General features: G+C 40.4%; 2 protein-coding genes across 2 annotated transcripts; both read left to right on the top strand.

The window, feature by feature from the left end:
* Positions 1 to 2,163: 2,163 nt before the first annotated feature.
* Positions 2,164 to 10,698, top strand: LOC139460908 (uncharacterized). The gene is made up of 8 exons (XM_071242388.1): positions 2,164 to 2,221; positions 2,435 to 2,719; positions 4,734 to 4,848; positions 5,485 to 5,577; positions 5,767 to 5,786; positions 6,308 to 6,337; positions 6,712 to 6,762; positions 7,046 to 10,698. Exons 1-8 carry the CDS (start codon positions 2,188 to 2,190, stop codon positions 10,594 to 10,596), a joined length of 4,179 nt encoding a protein of 1,392 aa, XP_071098489.1. The 5' UTR covers positions 2,164 to 2,187; the 3' UTR covers positions 10,597 to 10,698.
* Positions 10,699 to 16,580: 5,882 nt separating this feature from the next.
* On the top strand, positions 16,581 to 20,537 carry LOC139460946 (multiple epidermal growth factor-like domains protein 11). The gene is made up of 4 exons (XM_071242421.1): positions 16,581 to 16,776; positions 18,690 to 19,022; positions 19,458 to 19,566; positions 20,207 to 20,537. Exons 1-4 carry the CDS (start codon positions 16,725 to 16,727, stop codon positions 20,448 to 20,450), a joined length of 738 nt encoding a protein of 245 aa, XP_071098522.1. The 5' UTR covers positions 16,581 to 16,724; the 3' UTR covers positions 20,451 to 20,537.
* Positions 20,538 to 23,046: the final 2,509 nt, after the last annotated feature.

Below are 23,046 nucleotides of genomic sequence, written 5' to 3'. Positions count from 1 at the left end.
CAGTGCGAGACACCTCACTGAATATGACAACGCCGTGCAGAGTTGCGTCGCTTTGGCACGCCAGAAACCTATGATCGAGAGTTCGAATCACCTTCCTAGTTTTGTGAGCACCATACCCGTGCGCGTGGGTTTCACCGAAGTGAACCTTGAGACACCTTCACTTCTGTAGCCTGAACCATGTACATGTCATGTGTATACTATTACGTTTTGATTCGGGGGCACGGGTGGCCCAGTCGTTTAAGGCGCCGAGATTCGCGGTGCAGAGTTGCGTCCATTGGGAACGCCAGAAACCTATGATTGTTGGTTCGAATCCCGGTTCACCCCGATTATGTTTCTAGGTTTGTCAGTACCATACCCGTGCTCGTGGGTTTCACTGAAGTGGTAAACGTCTGAGACCTGCATCACTTCGGGCTTTCCTCCCACATTAAGCTGACACGCCGTGATATAACTGGAATACTGTTAAAAGCGGCGTTAAACCAAACTCACACACACACGTTTTGATTCGATGCGTGAGTTCCGGGATAAGATAAATTCTCAGCAGCCCCAAAAAGGGAACTGCTTGTCGTAAGAGGCGACTAATGGGGCTGGGTGATCAGGCTCGCTGAATTGGAATGCGAATGCGTAGATCGATGCTCATGATGTCAATCACTGGGTTTTCTGTCCAGACTTGATTATTTGCATGCCACAATCATTTGTTGCTGAGTGAGGTTTTAAAGGACTAAAGTATAAAGACAGCTTTGATCTAGTGATCGTTAAACAGGCTGGGGAAGGACGGCTTATCAACGCTCAACCAAGAGAGGAAAGGTCGTGTCGACATGGATGCACCATGCGTTATCGGTGGCCAGGCAATTCAAGGTTCACGTAATAGCTTTTGATAAGGGAATACCGCTGCGTTTGACTGGTGTTGTGATAAATGAGCTATAATGAGCCAAGCGACTTGGCAATGTAAGGATGTCCTTTGTTCAGGATAATTTGTGAGTATATCTAAACAGGCGCATCTACACATGTTAGCAGCACTGATACTAACTAGCAGTTCTAATATTAAACTGACCTCATTGAAATACTCAGAGGTTATCAAATCTAGACACTGTCAGGTATAAAATACCACGACATCGGTCTACATAGATTAACAGACAGCTTCTGCATGCCCAGCTAGACGCACCCATATGTACTGAAGTTAGGGAATTCTACCAGAGTTATCTTGGGTTAAGATTAATTATATGTGAGGCATCACAGCGCGGATGTGTGTTAGTGTGTGTGTGTTAGTGTTAGTGTTAGTGTGTGTGTGTGTTAGTGTGTGTGTGTTAGTGTTAGTGTTAGTGTTAGTGTTAGTGTTAGTGTGTGTGTGTGTGTGTGTGTGTGTGTGTGTGTGTGTGTGTGTGTGTGTGTGTGTGTGTGTGTGTGTGTGTGTGTGTGTGTGTGTGATACCGTATTCGACGTAATAAGCGTCCCGCTCTAATAAGCGCCCACGGCGATATTTTCTAATATATGGGCTAGCGAAGAATCCCAATTAGCACACCTTCCGGTTGATCAATGTACACAGGACTTATTTATTCGTGTATAATACGTATGTTATATGCATTCATAATGATGGGAAATTAAATTCTGGAAAAAAATATATCTGTCGTATATAAACATTTCAGGCTGTCAGCATAAACCACGAAATTTACGATCTTTTAACTCTGTTGTTTTTCACCAATATAATATTCTAATAAGAGCCCCCTATTTCTAACTTTGAGAGCGCCCTGGACGCTTATTGTCTCGAATACGGTATATAATTGAACATGGGAGTTTTATATCACGAATGTTATTTTCACTGATCCTGCACATGGCAAGGGGCTGTGGAAAAAAAAAAAAACAACATGTATTCTCTGTGAGAGTAGTATTCCAATGATGTTGCCGAACAAGTGAGATGCATGACATTTAACACATTACTACATGTATCTATTTTCCATAATTTCTGCATTTGTCTTGATGACCACCTAGTTAACCAATGTCTGTCATCCGTGTCAAATGACATGGAGCAAACATTTGGTAAACGTTTAAGCACAATATGTGTTTCAAACAAAAAACGTATGAAACAGCATAAATGCTCACAACTAAAATCAGCTTGATGTATACCGGTGTTTGTATCACAAAACCATATATTTCCTTTGCAGAGGCTCCAACTCCTCGTCCACCAGAGCCATGCAGCTACTCTACCCCATTCTGATGATAGTCAGTGAGTAATGAGAACACGTTTTTTTTCGGCTGTCACATATTTGAACATATCTCCCAACTCAATACATTCTTTTCACACGGTAGAGTACAGTACTTGAAATTCTACTGTTCTTTGTCATTACCCTGTACCAAAACATTGATCAGTTGAGGTGAAATAATACTGTCCGGTTTCCTTCCTTTCGTTATCCTCACTGCGTATTTTTCAACCTTTCAGTATTGGAAACACATGGCCAGACTCAGTGTGAATGGGGGAAGTATGGTGAAAACTGCAGCAAAAATTGTTCTTCGACTTGTATCCCTGACCCAGTGCGAAACCTCAAACACTGCCACAAGGAGACAGGGAAGTGCTCTGAGGGGTGTGTGCCGGGGTGGTTTGAGGATCTCTGTGATCAACACTGCAGCAAGAACTGCTTGAGAAACACCTGTAATCGCCAAAATGGCATCTGCACCTTTGGTTGTGATGGAGACTACACAGGGGACTTTTGCAACAGTATTAGAGGTTTGAAAACAAGTTTTTTCAAATGTGTGATAGATGGTGCTCATCTGCACTAACAACAGTCTGCTGTGGGATATAGTTCTCACATATAAAACGGTTTAATGATATTGTCTTGCTTCCAAATCAGGCAATTTTATACTCAACAAAAACAGGTAAGGACCACTAATATTTTCTCTCACACAAAAACAGGGTTAGTTATGTAATGATAGCCCAACAAGATATACATAGTTTGATGGTTTGGCCCTTCAAAAAGCTTATGAAACGTCACGTGATGCACGTGCATTATGTGAGAGGGCATGCCCAGCATGATATTCATGGTGTACTTTTGTGTGGACGTTTCTGCCTTTAACGGGTGTGGTGTAACAACGGTGTTAGAATGAGTGAGTGAGTATGGTTTTACGCCGCTTTTAGCAATATTCCAGCAATATCACGGCGGGGGACACCAGAAATGGGCTTCACACCTTGTATCCATGTCGGGAAGCGAACCCGGGTCTTCGGCGTGACGAGCGGACGCTTTAACCACTAGGCTACCCGACCGCCCCTGGCGTTAGACTTCTCTGAAGTTTACGCAACTGATAGAAGCAAAATGCCAGGTCGGCACATCTCTCTATTACAGAAGCAGGTAGAGCAAGTTAATTCAAATTAGTGATAGTTGATGCTGATCTGCTGTGGGAGATATATCTAAAATGGTTTTGTATTGTTTTGCTATTGTAATGCTCAACAAAATCAGTTAGGGACCACTAATATTTTCTGACACAAAAAACAGTGTTAGTTAAATGGCGATATCCATAGTTTGGGCCCTTCAGATGAATGGCAACGAATTCCTCAAGCTGCTTTCAGTAACCTCTTTCAAATCTTCACTTGTGTCAGGCCGTGATTAGAGCTTGTGGAGGCTACATTCGATACTGACATTGCTGTGAACATTCATGACATCGGAATCGAGGTTTTACATTGATAGTCTGTTTATGATGTGATTCTGACTGACTGTGGGTGGTTCACCAAATGGAGACTGACTTTTAGACTGTTTTATGCTGCCAAGGGTGGTAACTCGGCGTGATTGAACTTGCTCTGAATCAATAAAACACTTTGTTATTCATTGTTTGGTCTTTCTGAAGGTATGGTAGTTATATTTCGGTTTTAAGGATGTTTCTTAACTTTTTAGTGAATATGCAAACCTACTGATTGCTTAGCTCTTAAACCCATAAGGATTTGAAAAAAAAAGATCTTCAGCAACCTGTGTTGTTCAAGACAACAAACCGCTTGCAAACTTGGTTGATGCATGTTATCGTAACCCAAGTGCGTGGATCATCGTCAAACACTGGTGTGTCTGGTCCAGACTCGATTATATACAGAACACTGTCATGTACCTGGAATATTGCTGATTGTGGCTAAAGTTTGGATTATATCTCAAGAGTAAACAAAAGATAAACAAAAGGAGTGTGGATTTTAGCCTTACTCGTGTACGGGTTTTCTGGTACATTTGCCACTGGTGGGGCAGGATACGCCCACCTTTTTGCGGCCACCTGGCTTCATCAGTATTTGATAGTGATGCATAAACACATGCTCCTGATATAGTAAGAACTGTACAACCGACTCTGCTTGTAGCAGATATTTCTACTGAATATGGAAAGGGTCTTGTCGTTTCCATTTCAATCAGGCAAATATAACAGGGCTGTACACTCATAAACACTGTTATGCAATGTTTTACTGTATTTTATCTGTGTCTGCAGTTGGATATAAATATGATGTGATATAAGATACAAGTATATTCATGTACTGATTTTCTAAAACAATCAAGCTAGAACATGAGTGTATCAAGATGGACTAGTCATACTTTACTGTAGTAGTGTTTGGAATACATGACGACGTTGTCTGTATTTATGTCTGTACAGAGACGACGGCGTCACCTCCCGGGGAATCCAGTACATGTAAGTACAAATACAACCTAAGACTCATATATGTTAAGAAAATGTGCAAATATTAATGCTTTATATTACGTGACGGTATTTTGTCACAGACACATCGTCGACAACACCGAGTGAATCCAACGCAGAGAAAACACCGGACCCGGCTGCGATACTTGTCCCTGTGTTCGTCATCCTGGTTGTCATCGCTGTGGTGGTGTTCATACTGTAAGTGTGTACCTAACCCTCGCTGTGGTGGTGATCATACTGTAAGTGTGTACCTAACCTTCGCTGTGGTGGTGTTCATACTGTAAGTGTGTACCTAACCCAAGGAGATGGAGTCCAGATTATTGCTAAATGTGTGTATTACAAATTAAAACAGTATTGTGAACTTATTGGTGAAGTCTGAATCTGTACAACATGGGCTGGTGGCGGAGCATCCTTCCAGACAGCAGAAGGAACGGGCTTTGATCCCCGGTCGCGTAATACCAAAATATGTTGAGGTTCTTGTTATACCCTGCCAGGCGCTTGACATTAAGGGGCTAAACAAGGACTTGATGGCTCGGAGTGTGTCTGGGTTGGGCATTCATGTTAAACTGCGGCATGTTGTCTTCGTAGTCTAGCACTATTAAATCGGCATGCACACGTGCATGCACGTCGCTATATAAGTGCAGTAATATTGAACGTGATGTTAAACTCCATTTCACCTCACCTCAGCAAACTCAATACTATTTTGTTTGCATTGTGAGATAAAGTGTTAGGTTAGTTTTAAGGAGGTTAGGAGGACTGATATATTGGGCTGCAACATGACAGCGTTTACATATTACAGTTCATATATTTCTCAATAACTGACCATATTTTCAGATTTCTTTACAAACAAAAACGGAAAAGAGGAGAAACCACAGGGATTTTCGATGCAGTGACAGGGATACTTCCATGCTGGAGAACAACTGCCAGGTAATACAGAAATATAACCTGAGGCAGGACGTCTTCTTCATCACCATCACTTACGTCTATGTGCAGTAAATTATATATCTAAATACAACGAAGTACACATATGAAGTGGCAATCCCCTGATTTCTAAAACTATCAATTCGGACATGCTGATTTATACATTTGTCATAATCTCGATTTTGTTTATTTCAGGTACAGAGCTGGTGAAGATGGTGAGTATACATCTCGTAACTCATTAATTCTACTTAAGGTGACACTGTATTATCATTGGGTTTGTATAAACGAGATATTTTTTGACATACATTAAAAATAATTGTGATAGAAGAAACTAAATCATAATTATGTTTGTTGGGCTGATTTATCTTCATCTCAGACAGGGAATATAAATATTCAGCATTTCCAGATAAATTGTCTGCTACCACAAGCATTGATTGAAAGAAACAGCAGATTGTAAATCCTGAGAAACATCAACTGTTTCCTAGTTATGGGCTTACGACACTATAGACTTGGAAAGAGACATTGTCGTGTGTCTTATGTGTGTATTGGTATGTGATCTACGCAGCTTAGTTACATCAATAACATTAGCAATACAAGCTCGGTATATTGAACATGGTGTTTAGCGTGTTTGTATTGGTTCTATTACTTGTTGTACTTTAGATATCGAAATGGAGATTACACAATCCAGAGGGGGATAAACATGCTTCATCTAACCATCACATCTAATATGTTTCAGAACCTTTCATGGCAGAGGAAGGTGAAGCCAGTAAGTATGGGATACATATAAAATAAAGTATGTATCTATGAATGAATGTTGTCATGTGAGCTAATACAAAGTGAATGTCAATTGTTTAATTTGTTTTCCGTGTAAACTTTACATTATCTCATGGTAAATATAATGCTGGTTAAAGGTCTTGTGTATTAATAATTAATATGTTCACTGGTGATGTAATTACCCTAACCTTTTGAGTGGAATATGTGCAGAACACATGTTTCAGAATATATGACTGTAAGCCGAATACCCTGAACAACAATAACAACGATATGTTAACAAATTAATATTATCTTCGCATATAAGTCTTTGCAACATATGCATTTCAGTTGTGGAAGCATATTCATATACTTTTATTTCCTGACCAGCTTTGGAGAGAGGTGCTGATTCACCCTGCAGTTTTGTGCTCTTGCCGTCTGGTAAGAACTGAATACCTTTATCAACATTAGTAATGAGAAGTATTGGTCTGGTATGTCCTTCATGCATGATTACATGCACGCGTACGTACCACAAAGGTAACCTGAGGTCTTTTGTTTAGATAATAATAAATATACTATTTGATGCAGAGATGACACTCTTATACTATAACTAAACAATTTATCTTTATCAAACTATGAAATTAGAGTCAAACGAGTTGAACTGGTGATGCTGAATTTCACACTTCGTTTTGATTTGTTTACAACTATTTATGAACGTTTACAGGTTCACTGGAACAGAAGATTAAGGATGTCCAAAGTGTGTTTGTTAAAACTGAGAGCTTTAAGAAGGCTAAAGAAAAGTTGGAGACGTTTGGCCATGTTACGATAAGCGGTGTTCCAGGAGAAGGTAAAACATCCATGGCCCTGATGCTGGGAGCTGAATACAGGAAGCAGGGGTATGAGCTGGTGCTGGTTGAAGATGCTTATAAAGTCCAGTTGTCTGATTATCTAGAAAAAGGCAAAGACGTGTGTGTCATATTTGATGACATGTGTAAGACAGTCAGATCATATATGGATCTGACCGGTCTTGAGCGCTTTTTGTACGACCTCCACGTGCACCTGGAACAGTGCGAGTCCAGATCAGAAAGAAGATACCAGCGTCTGCAGCAAGAACAAAGAGAGGAACAAAGAAAGCTGAATCAACCAAACATCTGTGTTATATTCACTGCAGAAACTAACACTCTTGAGAGTGCAATGTCAACTCTAGGAGGTCAACATATTTTCAAAAGTTCATCAGATGTCAAACTGACTTATACCATGGAGGAGAAGAAAGCATTGTGGCAGACATACAAACTTCGCTATAAGTGTAAAATGGATGTGAAGAATGTTTTTGCTTATGAGGAAACGACTGTCGGTTTTCCTCTAGAATGCAAACTTTTCTCCAGTTGTTGTGGCTTTCAAATGCACCATGAGAGTTTTTTCGAGAAACCTATGTTTTACATCACAAATCAACTTCGAAAGATTATTAGCTCATTGGATGACAAGTCAGCTGCCCTCATTCTGATCGTACTGTGTGAAGGTCAGATAAACATCAATCAACTGGAAACTGAAGATATCCGCCCAGCGAATCAACTGGATACGGAATGTGCCTGCCCAATCAGTCAACTCAAGACAAAAGGTGCCAGTACAGACAATCAACTTGAATCTGAAGATGCCCGCCAAGACCTAGAGGCTCACCTCTTGGCAGTTACAACTCTTGTGAAGACATCAACCAGACAGGGTGTCGCTACAGCTGTCCGGAGCTTCTCTCGAACATTTTTGACAGAAGGAAACACAACAGCATATTCCCATTCAATCATGTATGATGTCTGTGCTTTGGTCTTATTCAATATTAAACCAGTGTTTGTTATTAAACATTGCGGTATAAAGTTCCTCCTTGAGCACGTACAGGATCAGCAAGACGATGGTATTCCTGTTAATGAACACCAGCTCATGATTCCTTTCTCAGAGGCCTACAGTGGAATAATTGCTGACAGAATGGCAGATGCTATTGTCAGTGGTGCTTTCAGTATGTACATCTGGCATCACATATGGAAACGAAGTGAAATATCTGACACATTAAATCATATGTTCACAGATCCAACTTCCTTGTCTGATGATATCAAGCATAACATTCTCCAGTATGCCTGTTTCATTGGGAACAAGAATATCCTTGAGCGACTTCTTCCTCACTGTGACATCAATAGGCCTGGGTTGAACGGCTGGACACCAGTGATGTATGCAGTTGTCTCTGGACAGGAGGAATGTTTTGACATCCTTTTGAAAAACAAAGCAGACATCACTTTATGTGACATCAACAACTACAATTTACTGCATTTGGCATGCCAACATGGACATAAGTCCACCGTAAAACATGTAAAAAAAGCGCTCAAGAAACATCTTTCTCCGGATTTGTATCTGAATCAGTATATTAATGGACGAGGAGTAAATGGCTGGTCACCAGTTTTGTGTGTAGTGGCATTTGGGAAGGAGGATATCTTAGATTATCTTACCAAAAAAGGGAAGCCATTTGAAAGGATAAAACAAAACAAAATTGATTTCAAATTATCAGATGCCCACAAAAACACTGTGCTTCATCTTGCATGTTGGTATGGAAACAAGACCATGGTAGAATGTCTGCTCCCCCACACAGATATCAATACACGAGGCAACAATGGACAGACACCGGTTATGTGTGCACTATTGTCTGGGAGGAAGGACATTTTCGACCTTCTCATGTCAAAAAAGGCTGATATCACATTGACCGATGATGACAACAACAGTCTCCTTCATGTGGCTTCTCGCGTTAGTGATGCATCTCTGTTACTACAACTAGTGCCAAAGTTTGAATGTAATAGTCGGGGAAAACATGGCTGGACACCATTGATGAAGGCAGCTGTACATGGACATATGGATGTATTTCCGCTTTTCCTACACACAGTGGACTTCACGCTGAAAGATGACAACAACAACAACCTCCTCCATCTTGCATGTCATGGAGGAAATCTCTCCATTGTGGAACTGTTACTGCCAAAGTTCGACATCAACATTCGGGGAAACTACGGGTGGACGTCAGTGATGTTTGCAGTTGACAAAGGAATGGAGAGCGTCTTCAAGTTACTTGTGTCAAAGGGGGCTGATATTAGATTAAGGGATGACAAGAACAATTCTGTATTACATTTAGCATGTTTTGGTGGAAATATTTTCATTGTGAAAGATTTGTTGGCACGCCGAGGCACTGATATCAACTGTATGGGAAGCCACGGGAGAACAGCAATAATGATCACAGCCTTGATTGCAGAACCAGCCCTGTTTAAACTACTTTTGTCAAAGAAGGCCAATATCAGACTGACTGATGATGATAATAACACTGTCTTACACCATGCCTGTCAGGGTGGGAACTATTCCATTGTGAACATTCTGATATCAAAGATTGACATCAATACTTCTGGAAAACACGGCTGGACACCAGTCATGTTTGCGGCATGGGCGGGAAGGAAGGTCGTGTTCGATTTGCTTGTGAAGCAGAATGCTGACCTCACTTTGACTGATGACTACAATGACAATGTTCTACATTCAGCATGTCAGGGTGGGAGCACAGCTATTGTCGAATGTCTTGTGAAACTCCGTGACGTAAATCGTCGGGGAAAGAACAACTCGCCAAAATCAATGCATGCAGCGAGATCAGTGTTCAGTGGACAAAACGATCCTCTGGATGGTAATGCACCGAAGGATGTCATACAATCATCGACTTCATTGGAGAATGATAATGCTACCTTTGTAGTCGGTCAAAGTGGGAAGGGAGCCATTGTGAAACAAGAGAGTGGCTACTTTGACATCGACGTCAGAGGCAGGGATGATCAGACTCCACTAATGAGGGCAGTGTGTGGTGGCCATATGGACGTGTATATTTTCTTGGTGTCCTGTGGTGCCGACCAAACTCTGGTGGACAAGAATAGACAGACTCTTCTACATCTTGCTACTAAGCATGGTCAGCTTGATATGGTGAAATGCATCATAGACTCGGTTGATATCAACGCCATAAACAATGTTGGTTTGACACCTGTCATGACATCAGTGTTGCATGAGAGAGTTGATGTTTTTGAATTTCTCAGAAAACAAGGAGCAGATTTGAGAGTAGCGAACAATGCAGGGGAGGATGTGGCGACTCTTGCGCATAAAATAGGATGCAGCAAAATCATAGAACATTTACCACCATCCAAACCTATGAAACGATCATCTGGACAGAGGCTTTCAGGTTTTTTTAAATCCAAGAAGAATCGCACAACTGAATGAGCTCAAACGTCACTGTTGAGAGAACCTGTGCAATCTGAAAACATACAACAACTGTCGTCCTGACTTGTACCCCAGAGATGAGTCTGGATACACAGCATTACATTTGGCTCATAATGTATGCATTGTCTGCTCCCATCAATGGCCGAGATCAGACGCTGGTGAATGATGTTGCGTTTAGAATAGTTTTATTGTTTTTATACCATTGGTACTGATATACCATATACTCTCTCAGACCACCTGCCTATCCGTCTATGTATTACAAATGATTGACCCAAATTGTGTATATAAGCTCAATTGGAAGAAATCATGTGTTACTGATTTTATGAGGTATCACTATGAAACTGAAAACTACTTTTGTAAAGATGTATGCAATTTATCCTAAATCGCATCCTCTCGTGAATATATTGAAAAATATTTGATGGATGTGTGTGTGTGTGTGTATGTGTGTGTGTGTGTGTGTGTGTGTGTGTGTGTGTGTGTGTGTGTGTACAGGACATCCATTTATCTTTAGTGTATGAATCTTATATTTTGCAGATAGGATTCAATGTTTCACTTGTACAGCATAACTACTGTCACTGTTACTTACACATAACACTGAATCTGTTGAACATATGTTGTATTTGTTTTAGATGAGTTCAAATATAATATGATACAATTGACATAGTTTTTCAAGGACATTGTGACACATGTGTTTCTAATCTATCACTCCCAAAGGACACGACTTAGCATGTCTTATCCCCCAGGAGTGCCAGTAAGTGTGCAGTACTACGCACTCTGAAAAGGGACAACAACTAATGATGCCCCTGTTTAACATTAATAAGCAGGTCTTACACTGTGTAAAATAACAAAGCACGTGGTTATGTCCTACAGGGCCTAGGTATATATTGTTTCACAAATACAATATGTAAAACTCCCCAAACCCCTGGGTTTATTCAATGATATTGCGTGTGGAGATGACAGTTCACTGATGGGAGATTATGCACACTCGATGACTCTGGCACCCCTGTTGATAGGATGACGTCATATGGCATTGTTTTCCCGGTGTATATTCGAACAAAATTCCATACATCGTCGGGTGAATGTAAACTTTGTGGTACAGGGCCCCGTTCCAAAAAATAACCGTATCGCAACGACAGCCGTAAGCCTGTGTATTGGGTTAATACGCATCAACTCTTACTGTATTTGAAATATTATTCTGTTTAACATTTTGATTTTGCTATAAGATCGCGACAGTAAAAACATTTTAAAAAAAAGTCTTTAATGGCAAATAATAAATAAAACTCTGAACTTACGTCATGTAATATCGATTTGCACAAACTCTTGAATAGTTCTAGTGACAGACTCGCTCTCCTTCGTCAGACATCAGAAATATTCAATATGTTTTGTTCTATAAACTTGGTATAATATGGAAGGTCGTTTAGTATTCTGTATGTCTTGGTTAAATTCACGCCACCCGTTTGAACGACTAATAGTTTCATTTTAACAAATTATCATCTCGCTCAAACGACGTCTGTAATAGCTTAAACAACATCGTATCAAGTTTGGCCAACCTACTATGAAATGTGGTGAAGGATTAGTAATGAACGATGAGTAATCAAACCTGGACATTCTGCAAAACGAACCAACGATTTCATGTTTAAGTTACCCTATCATCTCAAAACGACCTCTATGCCAGATCTAGAAATATTATCCATATCAACAGCGTATCCACTCATGCAGTTGAAGTAGTTTGGTGATATTCCTTCTTTCACCTGATGAAGGGAAAATAGCATGCCTCGACTCGTTGGTTTCCGTCCCGCGAAATAGATGATTACATCTGTAAAACATGATACTCAGTCGTATCTAAGTCAATTGAAGGAGACAGTGAGGGGGCTTCAATGAAATTAATCAGAAGCTAGTATTTTGATGTAAGTTAAGGTAAATCTCGTTACACCCAACTTTCCTCTGACCAAAACAACACATCTGATATGTAAAAATAACTAATTAAGTGACCACGTTTTTTTAACCATTGTATCTCCATGCATCTCTGATGCCAACGGGAATCTGATGTGTTCCTACTCCCCTTACTGAACACACGTGTTTTATGTAATGCTATGTTATTGTAGTTAACTTGCGTAAGGTAACTGGTTGGTTGACAAAACTTAATTATAATGAGCTTATGTTCGTGTACCATTTCAAAGCAACAGTTCTGCCGTACGCTAAGGGCCGAAGGCAATCTGACAATCTAGTGTTCCTAGATACGCCATTCACATGTGACTTTATACAATAACATCGACATGTATTGTTACTGGTGTACCCATCCGTCCAATAACCTTAAATGTAAAGAGTGTGTGCACCTGTCAGGAGTAGTACTTCCGGAGTTTCTTCGGGCTTTTAATGTTTGTCAGGCGAGGGAGATAACTCCAGTTTGTTTTATGTCATACGCCATGTGCTCCGAGAAAAAAAACTAAAGATCACACAGTTCAGGTTGAGGCATGTTTATTTCCACGTGTGCAATACCCCGCGCCGACGCTCGACACAAAGAGCGTCACAGTATGTACTTACACCGACGCTATGTTCCTATATGTGTAACAAAACCTACTTGTGTCTGGAGGAAACACCATCCATGTTTACCTGGATACGACATCCCAAAGGAAATGAATCTAGATGCAGCTTCCATGTGCACAAGAAACCGTATTATGAATCTACAGACAACAACAAGCATGTGTACCTCGGTACATCTCGATGTACCTTTATACAATAACTTCCATATTCATCTAGATACAAGAACATGTATGTGCACATAGGCACAGCGACATGAATATTGATGTGAATATAGACACAACGACATCCATGTATACCAAGATTCAACGACATTCATGTGTACCTAGATACGACATCCCGATATACAATACATCCATATGAATCTAGATATAACATGCATGCGTACCTCGGTACAACAGCATTGATTTGAAGCATCAGTGTAAGTTATGGACATTTCACGAGTTTCATAAAAAAAGGTCCAGCAATATTAATTTGTACCTAAATACAACAACATCCACGTGTACCTAGATACAACAACGTTCATGTGTACCTAGATACAACAACATTCATGTGTACCTAGAATCAACAACGTTCATGTGTACCTAGATACAACAACATTCATGTGTACCTAGATACAACAACATTCATGTGTACCTAGATACAACAACAGTCATGTGTACCTAGATACAACAACATTCATGTGTACCTAGATACAACAACAGTCATGTGTACCTAGATACAACAACATTCATGTGTACCTAGATACAACAACATTCATGTGTACCTAGATGCAACAACATTCATGTGTACCTAGATATGACAACATTCATGTGTACCTAGACACGACAACAGTCATGTGTACCTAGATACATCAACATTCATGTGTACCTAGATACAACAACAATCATGTGTACCTAGATACAACAACATTCATGTGTACCTAGATACAACAACGTTCATGTGTACCTAGATACAACAACATTCATGTGTACCTAGATAGAACAACATTCATGTGTACCTAGATACAACAACAGTCATGTGTACCTAGATACAACAACATTCATGTGTACCTAGATACAACAACAGTCATGTGTACCTAGATACAACAACAGTCATGTGTACCTAGATACAACAACAGTCATGTGTACCTAGATACAACAACAGTCATGTGTACCTAGATACAACAACAGTCATGTGTACCTAGATACAACAACATTCATGTGTACCTAGATACAACAACAGTCATGTGTACCTAGATACAACAACATTCATGTGTACCTAGATATGACAACATTCATGTGTACCTAGACACGACAACAGTCATGTGTACCTAGATACATCAACATTCATGTGTACCTAGATACAACAACATTCATGTGTACCTAGATACAACAACATGCATGTGTAACTAGATACAACAACATTCATGTATACCTAGATACGACAACATTCATGTGTACCTAGATACAACGTCCCGATGTACTTTTCTACAACTTCCCTATGAGCCTGGACACAGCAATCATGTGTACACGAACCTTATGGATCGACATGCAATTGCAGCAATGTATAACTAGGTACAACATAAATATCGAGAGTAAAATGGAGGTCTTTGAAAAAAAGACTGACATTTTGACAGAGGGATGAGGCCAGTTATAGGCATTTTTTCCGCCAGTTAGCCTAGCTCAGAATTGCGCACCTTTTCGCTAACATCTTCCTTGTAGCAGCAACGAACAAGTGTTGTGTGACATAACGTGAGCGCATCCCGACTGGCGAGGTCCTGAACAACCTGAGTATGGTCACCCTCTGTTTCTAAATTAATGATTGAAGCAGATCCCCACAACTCATTACTGCATCGACCTGCTGGCGTGAGAGGCCCATACGTTTACAGGCCGACATTACAACCCCCAAAGCTGGATCAAACAGTATTTTACAGTATCGACAATTGTGAACGTCAGAAGTGACGGAAGTCTTACATAATTACCACGAGGCACGGGGGTGGTGCTAACAATCCTAGAAACATCATCCGGGAGAATCTGCTTTTCAAACCTAAGATTACAGGTTTCTGGCATACCTGAGGCACGCAATTCTGCTTTAGACGCCTTGGTAACCCGTGACCCTTCTTGTGACCCTGAGCACAGAGAAACTATCAAATGTTAATGTATATTGATATCCTCGGACACGTTTACATATATTTTTAGAAGTCAAATATTTGTTTTATTAATCAAATTGTCAAAACTATTCAAGTATTAGCTGAAAAACGTCACCTGAATATTCAGAATATATCTCTTACTTTGTTCATTTTGAAACAAATATGACTGTTTCTCCTCTACGTTCATACCTGTGAAGATCCGAGGTAGAATAGGTCTTCAGCAACCCATGCCATGCCATAAAAGACGACTATGCTTGTCGTAAGAGGCGACTAACGGGATCAGGTGGTCAGGCTCGCTGACTTGGTTGAAGCATGTCATCGTTTCCCAATTCCGTGGATCGATGCTCATAATGTCAATCACTGGATTGTCTGGCCCAGAATCGATTATTTACAGACCACCGTCATATAGCTGGACTATTGCTGAGTGCGGCGTTAAACAACAAACCGAACAAAAACCTTTATAATCATAACTGGTGTTGTCTTAACGTCCTCGATGTTTGCATTAAAATATAACAATCACACTTCTGAAATAGCTGTTTTGTGCAAAGTTATTTTGAAGCAGCTCATTAACTTCAGACTGGACACCTTTATTTTTTAATTATAATGTGAATCACCAATGGATGTTAATATTATATGTGTCAGTCTTCATTTTCGTCTTCCTTGTAACAAAAGGGGATGAGAGTGGGGTGGATGTAGGGGGGTTGGGTCTAGGGGGGGGATGGTGCGTGTGGGGGTAGGCAATACTATCAACAGGAAGCGGAATGTGAGTATGAAAGAAGACTGCTGGTCGTGTGACAACACATGGATCACAACCCCCTGTGACACATGTATGATACAGATGGTTCATGGTTTACACACAAATCATCGGAAAACATCAAGTCCTAACGTAGCGTAAGTATCTGCTGCTGATAATAATATTGATCATATAAATATGTTGAAGTTATTTAGGTTTTAAAATGGTCTGGATTCCACAATGAACTGTGTGCAATCCCTCTTTTTAGCATTATCAGCAGTGTGGGGAGTATAGCATGCACGCCTTTCTGACGGCCAAAGTCCACAACTCTTTGATTTCTGAATTCCTACTGGATCCCTCCAGGCGTTGCATCAGACAATTGTTGTTTCATTGTGTATAGTAATGAGTAATGTTTGTCACTTAAGTCCATAGAGGAAGCAAAAGTAATGCAAGTCCCCGTGGTTTTAGGAAGGTGATGTACCTTCAGTTGCTGGCGATCTACAACCCTTTCTTATCATTGTGAAATATAGTGATACATTTGTATATGCTAGTTTTAATTAACAATTTGTGATATGCTTGTTATTTAACTGGCCCATGTTGATAGGCTTTTATAGTTTAAATGCATTTGTTATTTATAACATTGATAGTTATGAAATGGCTGAAATACTGCCTCACATTATCACTTAATATTGTTTCACTTTCATATCTGTTTCAGTCAGCACAATGGTTTCCTTGGTGATGATATGGATAGCATACTTGGTAGTTGCCACTGGAGGTAAATCAAAGAGCTCTCGATAGGGATAAGTTTTATTCCACACTGACAGGACGCAGGCTCATAAAACATGATTTTCGGGAGTAGTTGCAAATATGTCTAACAGATCATATTCTAATGTCGCCGCATGACAAATGCATATTGACAATGTTTCTTGTAGGAGTACAATCATCAGTGTTTGACATGATTTATGGTTTATGTTGAGTGGGGTGTACATACAAAGTCAGTTCTATATATGTAGTTCGTACTCGCAGTTAGGACCAACTAACAGGAAATGAAACTCATCTCCTCTCACATTTAAATTACATTGCTCTCATATTCTCAATTATCTAGCTATATTTATATGTCTTCCTACTTCAATTTTTAGTCTATGAGTGCTACGTCAATACGTTAGAATACCGTTTAGATATTGTATTGATGAATATGGTGTTGTGAGGTGAAAGGGGGTTGTCATTGTATTGTAAATATTGCTGATCTAGTGAGTATACTGGACGTATGATTAATAGATATTACATGCATAATTTCATACTTTATCCCATCTGCATCAAGGTCCTATGTTAATCTTACATACAGGGCGGTCGGGTGGCCTAGTGGTTAAAGCGTTCGCACGTCACGCCGAAGACCCGGGTTCGAATCCCGACATGTGAACAATGTGTGAAGCCCATTTCTGGTGTCCCCCGCCGTGATATTGCTGGAATATTGCTAAAAAGCGGCGTAAAACCAAACTCACTCGCTCAATCACTTACATACAACCATCACATTTATCATTTATTTGTTTAGGTCATATCAACTGTCTTGTGTATCAAAGCCAAATAAGTCAGTACAACGTTGTTTAGGTAGTATAAGTGTTCGCTATTTTTTAGCGTCTCATCCTTTTGTATTTAGCTGTTCAGGTTTAATCAGTTATATTCCATATACATGCAGGTGCTTAACGTTCTGTTGATCTTTCCTTGGAAGAACCCCCAGAATATACATGCAGGTGCTTAACGTTCTATTGATCTTTCCTTGGAAGAACCCCCAGAATATACATGTAGGTGCTTAACGTTCTCTTGATGTTTCCTTGGAAGAACCCCCAGAATATACATGTAGGTGCATAACGCTCGGTTGATCTTTCATAGGAAGAACCCCCAGAATATACATGTAGGTACTTAACGTTCTGTTGATGTTTCCTTGGAAGAACCCCCAGAATATACATGTAGGTGCATAACGTTCGGTTGATCTTTCATAGGAAGAACCCCCAGAATATACATGTAGGTGCTTAACGTTCTGTTGATCTTTCCTTGGAAGAACCCCCAGAATATACATGTAGGTGCTTAACATTCTGTTGATGTTTCCTTGGAAGAACCCCCAGAATATACATGTAGGTGCATAACGTTCTGTTGATCTTTCATAGGAAGAACCCCCAGAATATACATGTAGGTGCTTAACGTTCTGTTGATGTTTCCTTGGAAGAATCCCCAGAATATACATGTAGGTGCATAACGTTCTGTTGATCTTTCATAGGAAGAACCCCCCGAATATACATGTAGGTGCATAACGTTCTGTTGATCTTTCATAGGAAGAACCCCCAGAATATACATGTAGGTGCTTAACGTTCTGTTGATCTTTCATAGAGAGAATCCCCAGAATATACATGTAGGTGCATAACGTTCTGTTGATCTTTCCTTGGAAGAACCCCCAGAATATACATGTAGGTGCTTAACGTTCTCTTGATGTTTCATAGGAAGAATCCCCAGAATATACTTGTAGGTGCTTAACGTTCTGTTGATCTTTCCTTGGAAGAACCCCCAGAATATACATGTAGGTGCTCAGGAATACATAATCATGTCACTTAGGTATCTCCTAGTTTTGCTAAACAGGGAACTTATTTTCCAATGCGTGAAACCATCAAATAACGACTGTGATATAACTTTCAGCCAGTTCGTGCAAGGAAACCTATCACTGTCCAGACTGTAACAGAGAGTCCGGGGATTGCCTCACTGACTGTTACACTGGGTATTACGGACGTAAATGCAAGTCTACCTGCAGCAAGAACTGTAGGAAAAACACATGTGTGATCTCAAGCATTGGTAGTGCTAACTGCACTGACGGGTGTGTGCAAGGATACCACGGCATTGGCTGCAACATACCATGTGACAGTCCAGGAGGTAACTGTACTGCATGTCCAGGTGGTTGTGATGGAGGATATTGTCAGCTGGGCTCCTCCTGTGTGTCTGGATGTGTAGACTCCTACTACGGGTCTGACTGTGGTGAGAAATCGGATATTTTCGTACGTCTGGCTGTAATATCATGACTTTCCTAAGGGATGCTTTAGGCGTTTAGGTATATATCCAAACATGGCCATTTTGTTAACATTAACATAGCTTGACGCGATGATATGTATTTAACATCATGAGAGAAGGTGTCCCTTTAAAGAAACCTATTCAAAGGACATCACCAGTGAAGAACATATTGACAACAATGGTCAATGTCATCAGTCACGAACGTGTATTCATATTACTTTATACCTCATCCATAGTATAATTATATTGACATGTTTAGCACATGCGTCTTATCCCTGCAGTAAAAGTAATAATATACAAGTTCAGAATATCACATGATCAGTTATCAGTGGCTGGCTGTTCTTCACGCACTTGATGTAAGGAAATGAATCAAACTTTCACATCAACATTGTTCTTTGTCAGGTGGTAAAGTGGGACTATATGTAAGGCTTGCCACAGCAGCTTTCGGTTTCATGACAGTCATCTTCCTGGTTGTGTGCTGCAAGTACCGTCACCGCTTGAGAAAGGACAGGTGAGTGAGTGAGTGCATGAGTGTGTGAGTGAGTGAGTGAGTAGGTGGGTGGGTGCATGCATGCTTGCGTGACCGGACGGTCAATATGTTTTCTACCCTTCTGTGTACACAATATGTTTTCTACCCTTCTGTGTACATAACCTGTTTATATATATATATATATATATATATATATATATATATATATATATACTTGTCATCTGTACTCTGTAGTTGAACCTACACCGAAACGCCGCTCCTAATTGTAATAAAGAAGTTGTTCATCCATATATCTTTACTTAGCATTCCAACTTCTAAATATCCGTGGTTACTGTGACATGGGGTGCCTGACAAGCATGTTTGATGGACGCTAAAAAGTCCTTGGCTGTATTTTCCTAATTAAAAATATGAGCCTAAATATTACAACAACAAAAACCCAGCAACAATGTATGTTTTGTGGCAGAAAATTCCCGAAAAAAATCAAGTCGTTTTACAGCTAATAACCCCTACAATTAAATCAGTCATGTATCAAATATAGTTCACCATTATTAGTATTATTATCTAAACATGTATAACTTTGCAAATATGGACGCATGGCTGATATGAGTAAAGGTGGGCCTACTGTTAATGTCATCAAAGTACATTGTTTTTACTTTTACAGTGTTACCAAGACAGAGGATGTTGTGTGCGACACTGTTGACGAGAAGGGCGATGCCTCTGTTGTGGAGCTGGAATGGTATTCTGAGATACCACTGAAAGACATGGCCAAGCATTGTGGGTCATCTAATGGAAGAGGAAGTACAGCTGGTGGTGGAGCGGATGATGTTTATGACGTTGCAGATGAAGGCAATCGGGAATTTGCTGGTGTCGTTGGCAATATTTACTCAAAATTGTCACATGCTTAGTATCTATTTTGCTTTGCAAAGGTCTTTCGGTAACTAATGACACTGTCTATTCAGTATGACAATTCTTTCATTGATCTTTCCCCTCGGTGATAAAGTGGATAGAGTATCTGCCCCGATTGTGGAATGTTGGTGGTTCGACACAAGCATTCAGCATTACGAGGAAAAGTACTGGGATTCAGTATATTGTCTCTGAGGCTGCAATGCCAGTGCTTAACTGCGGCATGGCATCTTAATGAATTCGCGCTATAAAACTGGAATAGCTCGGGACATATGCGTGCACATCGCGATATAAGTGCAAATATCTTGAAAGTAAAACCATTTTTTACCTCAGCTTAGTTTGAAAAGATATTGCCTATTGTAGAATATAGTATGATGTGTGTAATTATTATTTACATAACTATAAATATGGAACCATATCCAGCCTTTTGTTTGTTCGTGTGTTTCGATATGGAATGATGTTATTTACATGAACAGTGAAGTTGTGTTCAATAAAGTTACCTTCCACTACGTCGTTCTGTATTCAGAATTGGTCACAGTGATGCCTTGCATGCCAACAAGATGGAGATGAGATGTTCACGCTCTGTGATTAATTGTTGATTGTCATTTTGAATCAAAGGCCACGGCCGTTGCTCGTGATTTCAATAAACGGTGTGACGGTTCAGTGAGTGAGTGAGTGAGTTAGTTGGGTTTAACGCCGCTTTTAACAGTATTCCAGTTATAACACGGCGTTCAGCTTAATGTGGGAGGAAAGCCCGAAGTGATGAGGGTCTCAGACGTTTACCAGTTCGGTGAAACCCACGAGCACGGGTATGGTGCTGGCAAACATAGACTCATAATCGGGGGAAACCGGGATTCGAACCAACAATCATAGGTTTCTGCGTGCCCTGACGGTTTAGTACCAGAGTCGCTGGAATAGCTGCAACGTTAAACAGTCCCTCAAGTTAATATGGGGTGTACAATTGGAGCGGCCAGCCAGTCTTCTAGAAACTGATGCTTCCCCAAATATCTCGAATGATCAAGTCTGTGATGTTTGCAGACAGCAGCTAGTGGTGCACAACTCTAAACGCTCTCTGCCACCGACAGCACTCGACATTTGACTTCAATTATTTGCTGCCAATGAAATACTCATGGTTTAACTAGATGCATTGGCTACAGTAATCGAAATAAAGAGATAACTATACAACAGTTAGCATGTTACTATTTGCTTGTACATTATTAATAACTGTTGTCCTTGAAAAACATTCCTTGGAACAATGTTGGAGACGTAATTCTTCTCGTGTAGGTGATCACAGCCCTAAGAGTAGCTATGGTAGTTAGTATCAAATGAGCACTCCCCGCATATCACCTTGTACGTTTCTACCTCATTAGGTCCTTGTAAACATCTAAACCCGACATCACCTTGTATGTTTCTACCTCATTCGGTCCTTGTAAACATCTAAACCCGACATCACCTTGTACGTTCCTACCTCATTAGGTCCTTGTAAACATCTAAACCCGACATCACCTTGTACGTTCCTACCTCATTAGGTCCTTGTTAGCATCTAAACCCGACATCACCTTGTACGTTCCAACCTCATTAGGTCCTTGTAAACATCTAAACCCGACATCACCTTGTACGTTCCTACCTCATTAGGTCCTTGTTAGCATCTAAACCCGACATCACCTTGTACGTTCCTACCTCATTAGATCCTTGTAAACATCTAAACCCGACATCACCTTGTACGTTCCTACCTCATTAGGTCCTTGTAAACATCTAAACCCGACATCACCTTGTACGTTCCTACCTCATTAGGTCCTTGTAAACATCTAAACCCGACATCACCTTGTACGTTCCTACCTCATTAGGTCCTTGTAAACATCTAAACCCGACATCACCTTGTACGTTCCTACCTCATTAGGTCCTTGTAAACATCTAAACCCGACATCACCTTGTACGTTCCTACCTCATTAGGTCCTTGTTAGCATCTAAACCCGACATCACCTTGTACGTTCCTACCTCATTAGGTCCTTGTAAACATCTAAACCCGACATCACCTTGTACGTTCCTACCTCATTAGGTCCTTGTTAGCATCTAAACCCGACATCACCTTGTACGTTCCTACCTCATTAGATCCTTGTAAACATCTTAACCCGACATCACCTTGTACGTTCCTACCTCATTAGGTCCTTGTAAACATCTAAACCCGACATCACCTTGTATGTTCCTACCTCATTAGGTCCTTGTAAACATCTAAACCCGACATCACCTTGTACGTTCCTACCTCATTCAGTCCTTGTAAACATCTAAACCCGACATCACCTTGTACGTTTCTACCTCATTCAGTCCTTGTAAACATCTAAACCCGACATCACCTTGTACGTTCCTACTTCATTCAGTCCTTGTAAACATCTAAACCCGACATCACCTTGTATGTTTCTTCCTTATTAGGTTTTTGTTAGCATCTAAACCCGACATCACCTTGTACGTTCCTACCTCATTAGGTACTTGTAAACATCTAAACCTGACATCACTTTGTACGTTTCTACCTCATTAGGTCCTTGTAAACATCTAAACCCGACATCACCTTGTACGTTCCTACTTCATTCAGTCCTTGTA

This window comes from Haliotis cracherodii, unplaced genomic scaffold (genome assembly GCF_022045235.1).
Source record: "Haliotis cracherodii isolate W230 unplaced genomic scaffold, xgHalCrac1.p SCAF_14, whole genome shotgun sequence".
NCBI lineage: Eukaryota > Metazoa > Mollusca > Gastropoda > Lepetellida > Haliotidae > Haliotis > Haliotis cracherodii.
The sequence above is the reverse complement of the archived record's forward strand: the minus strand, read 5'-3'. Positions and strand labels throughout refer to the sequence as shown.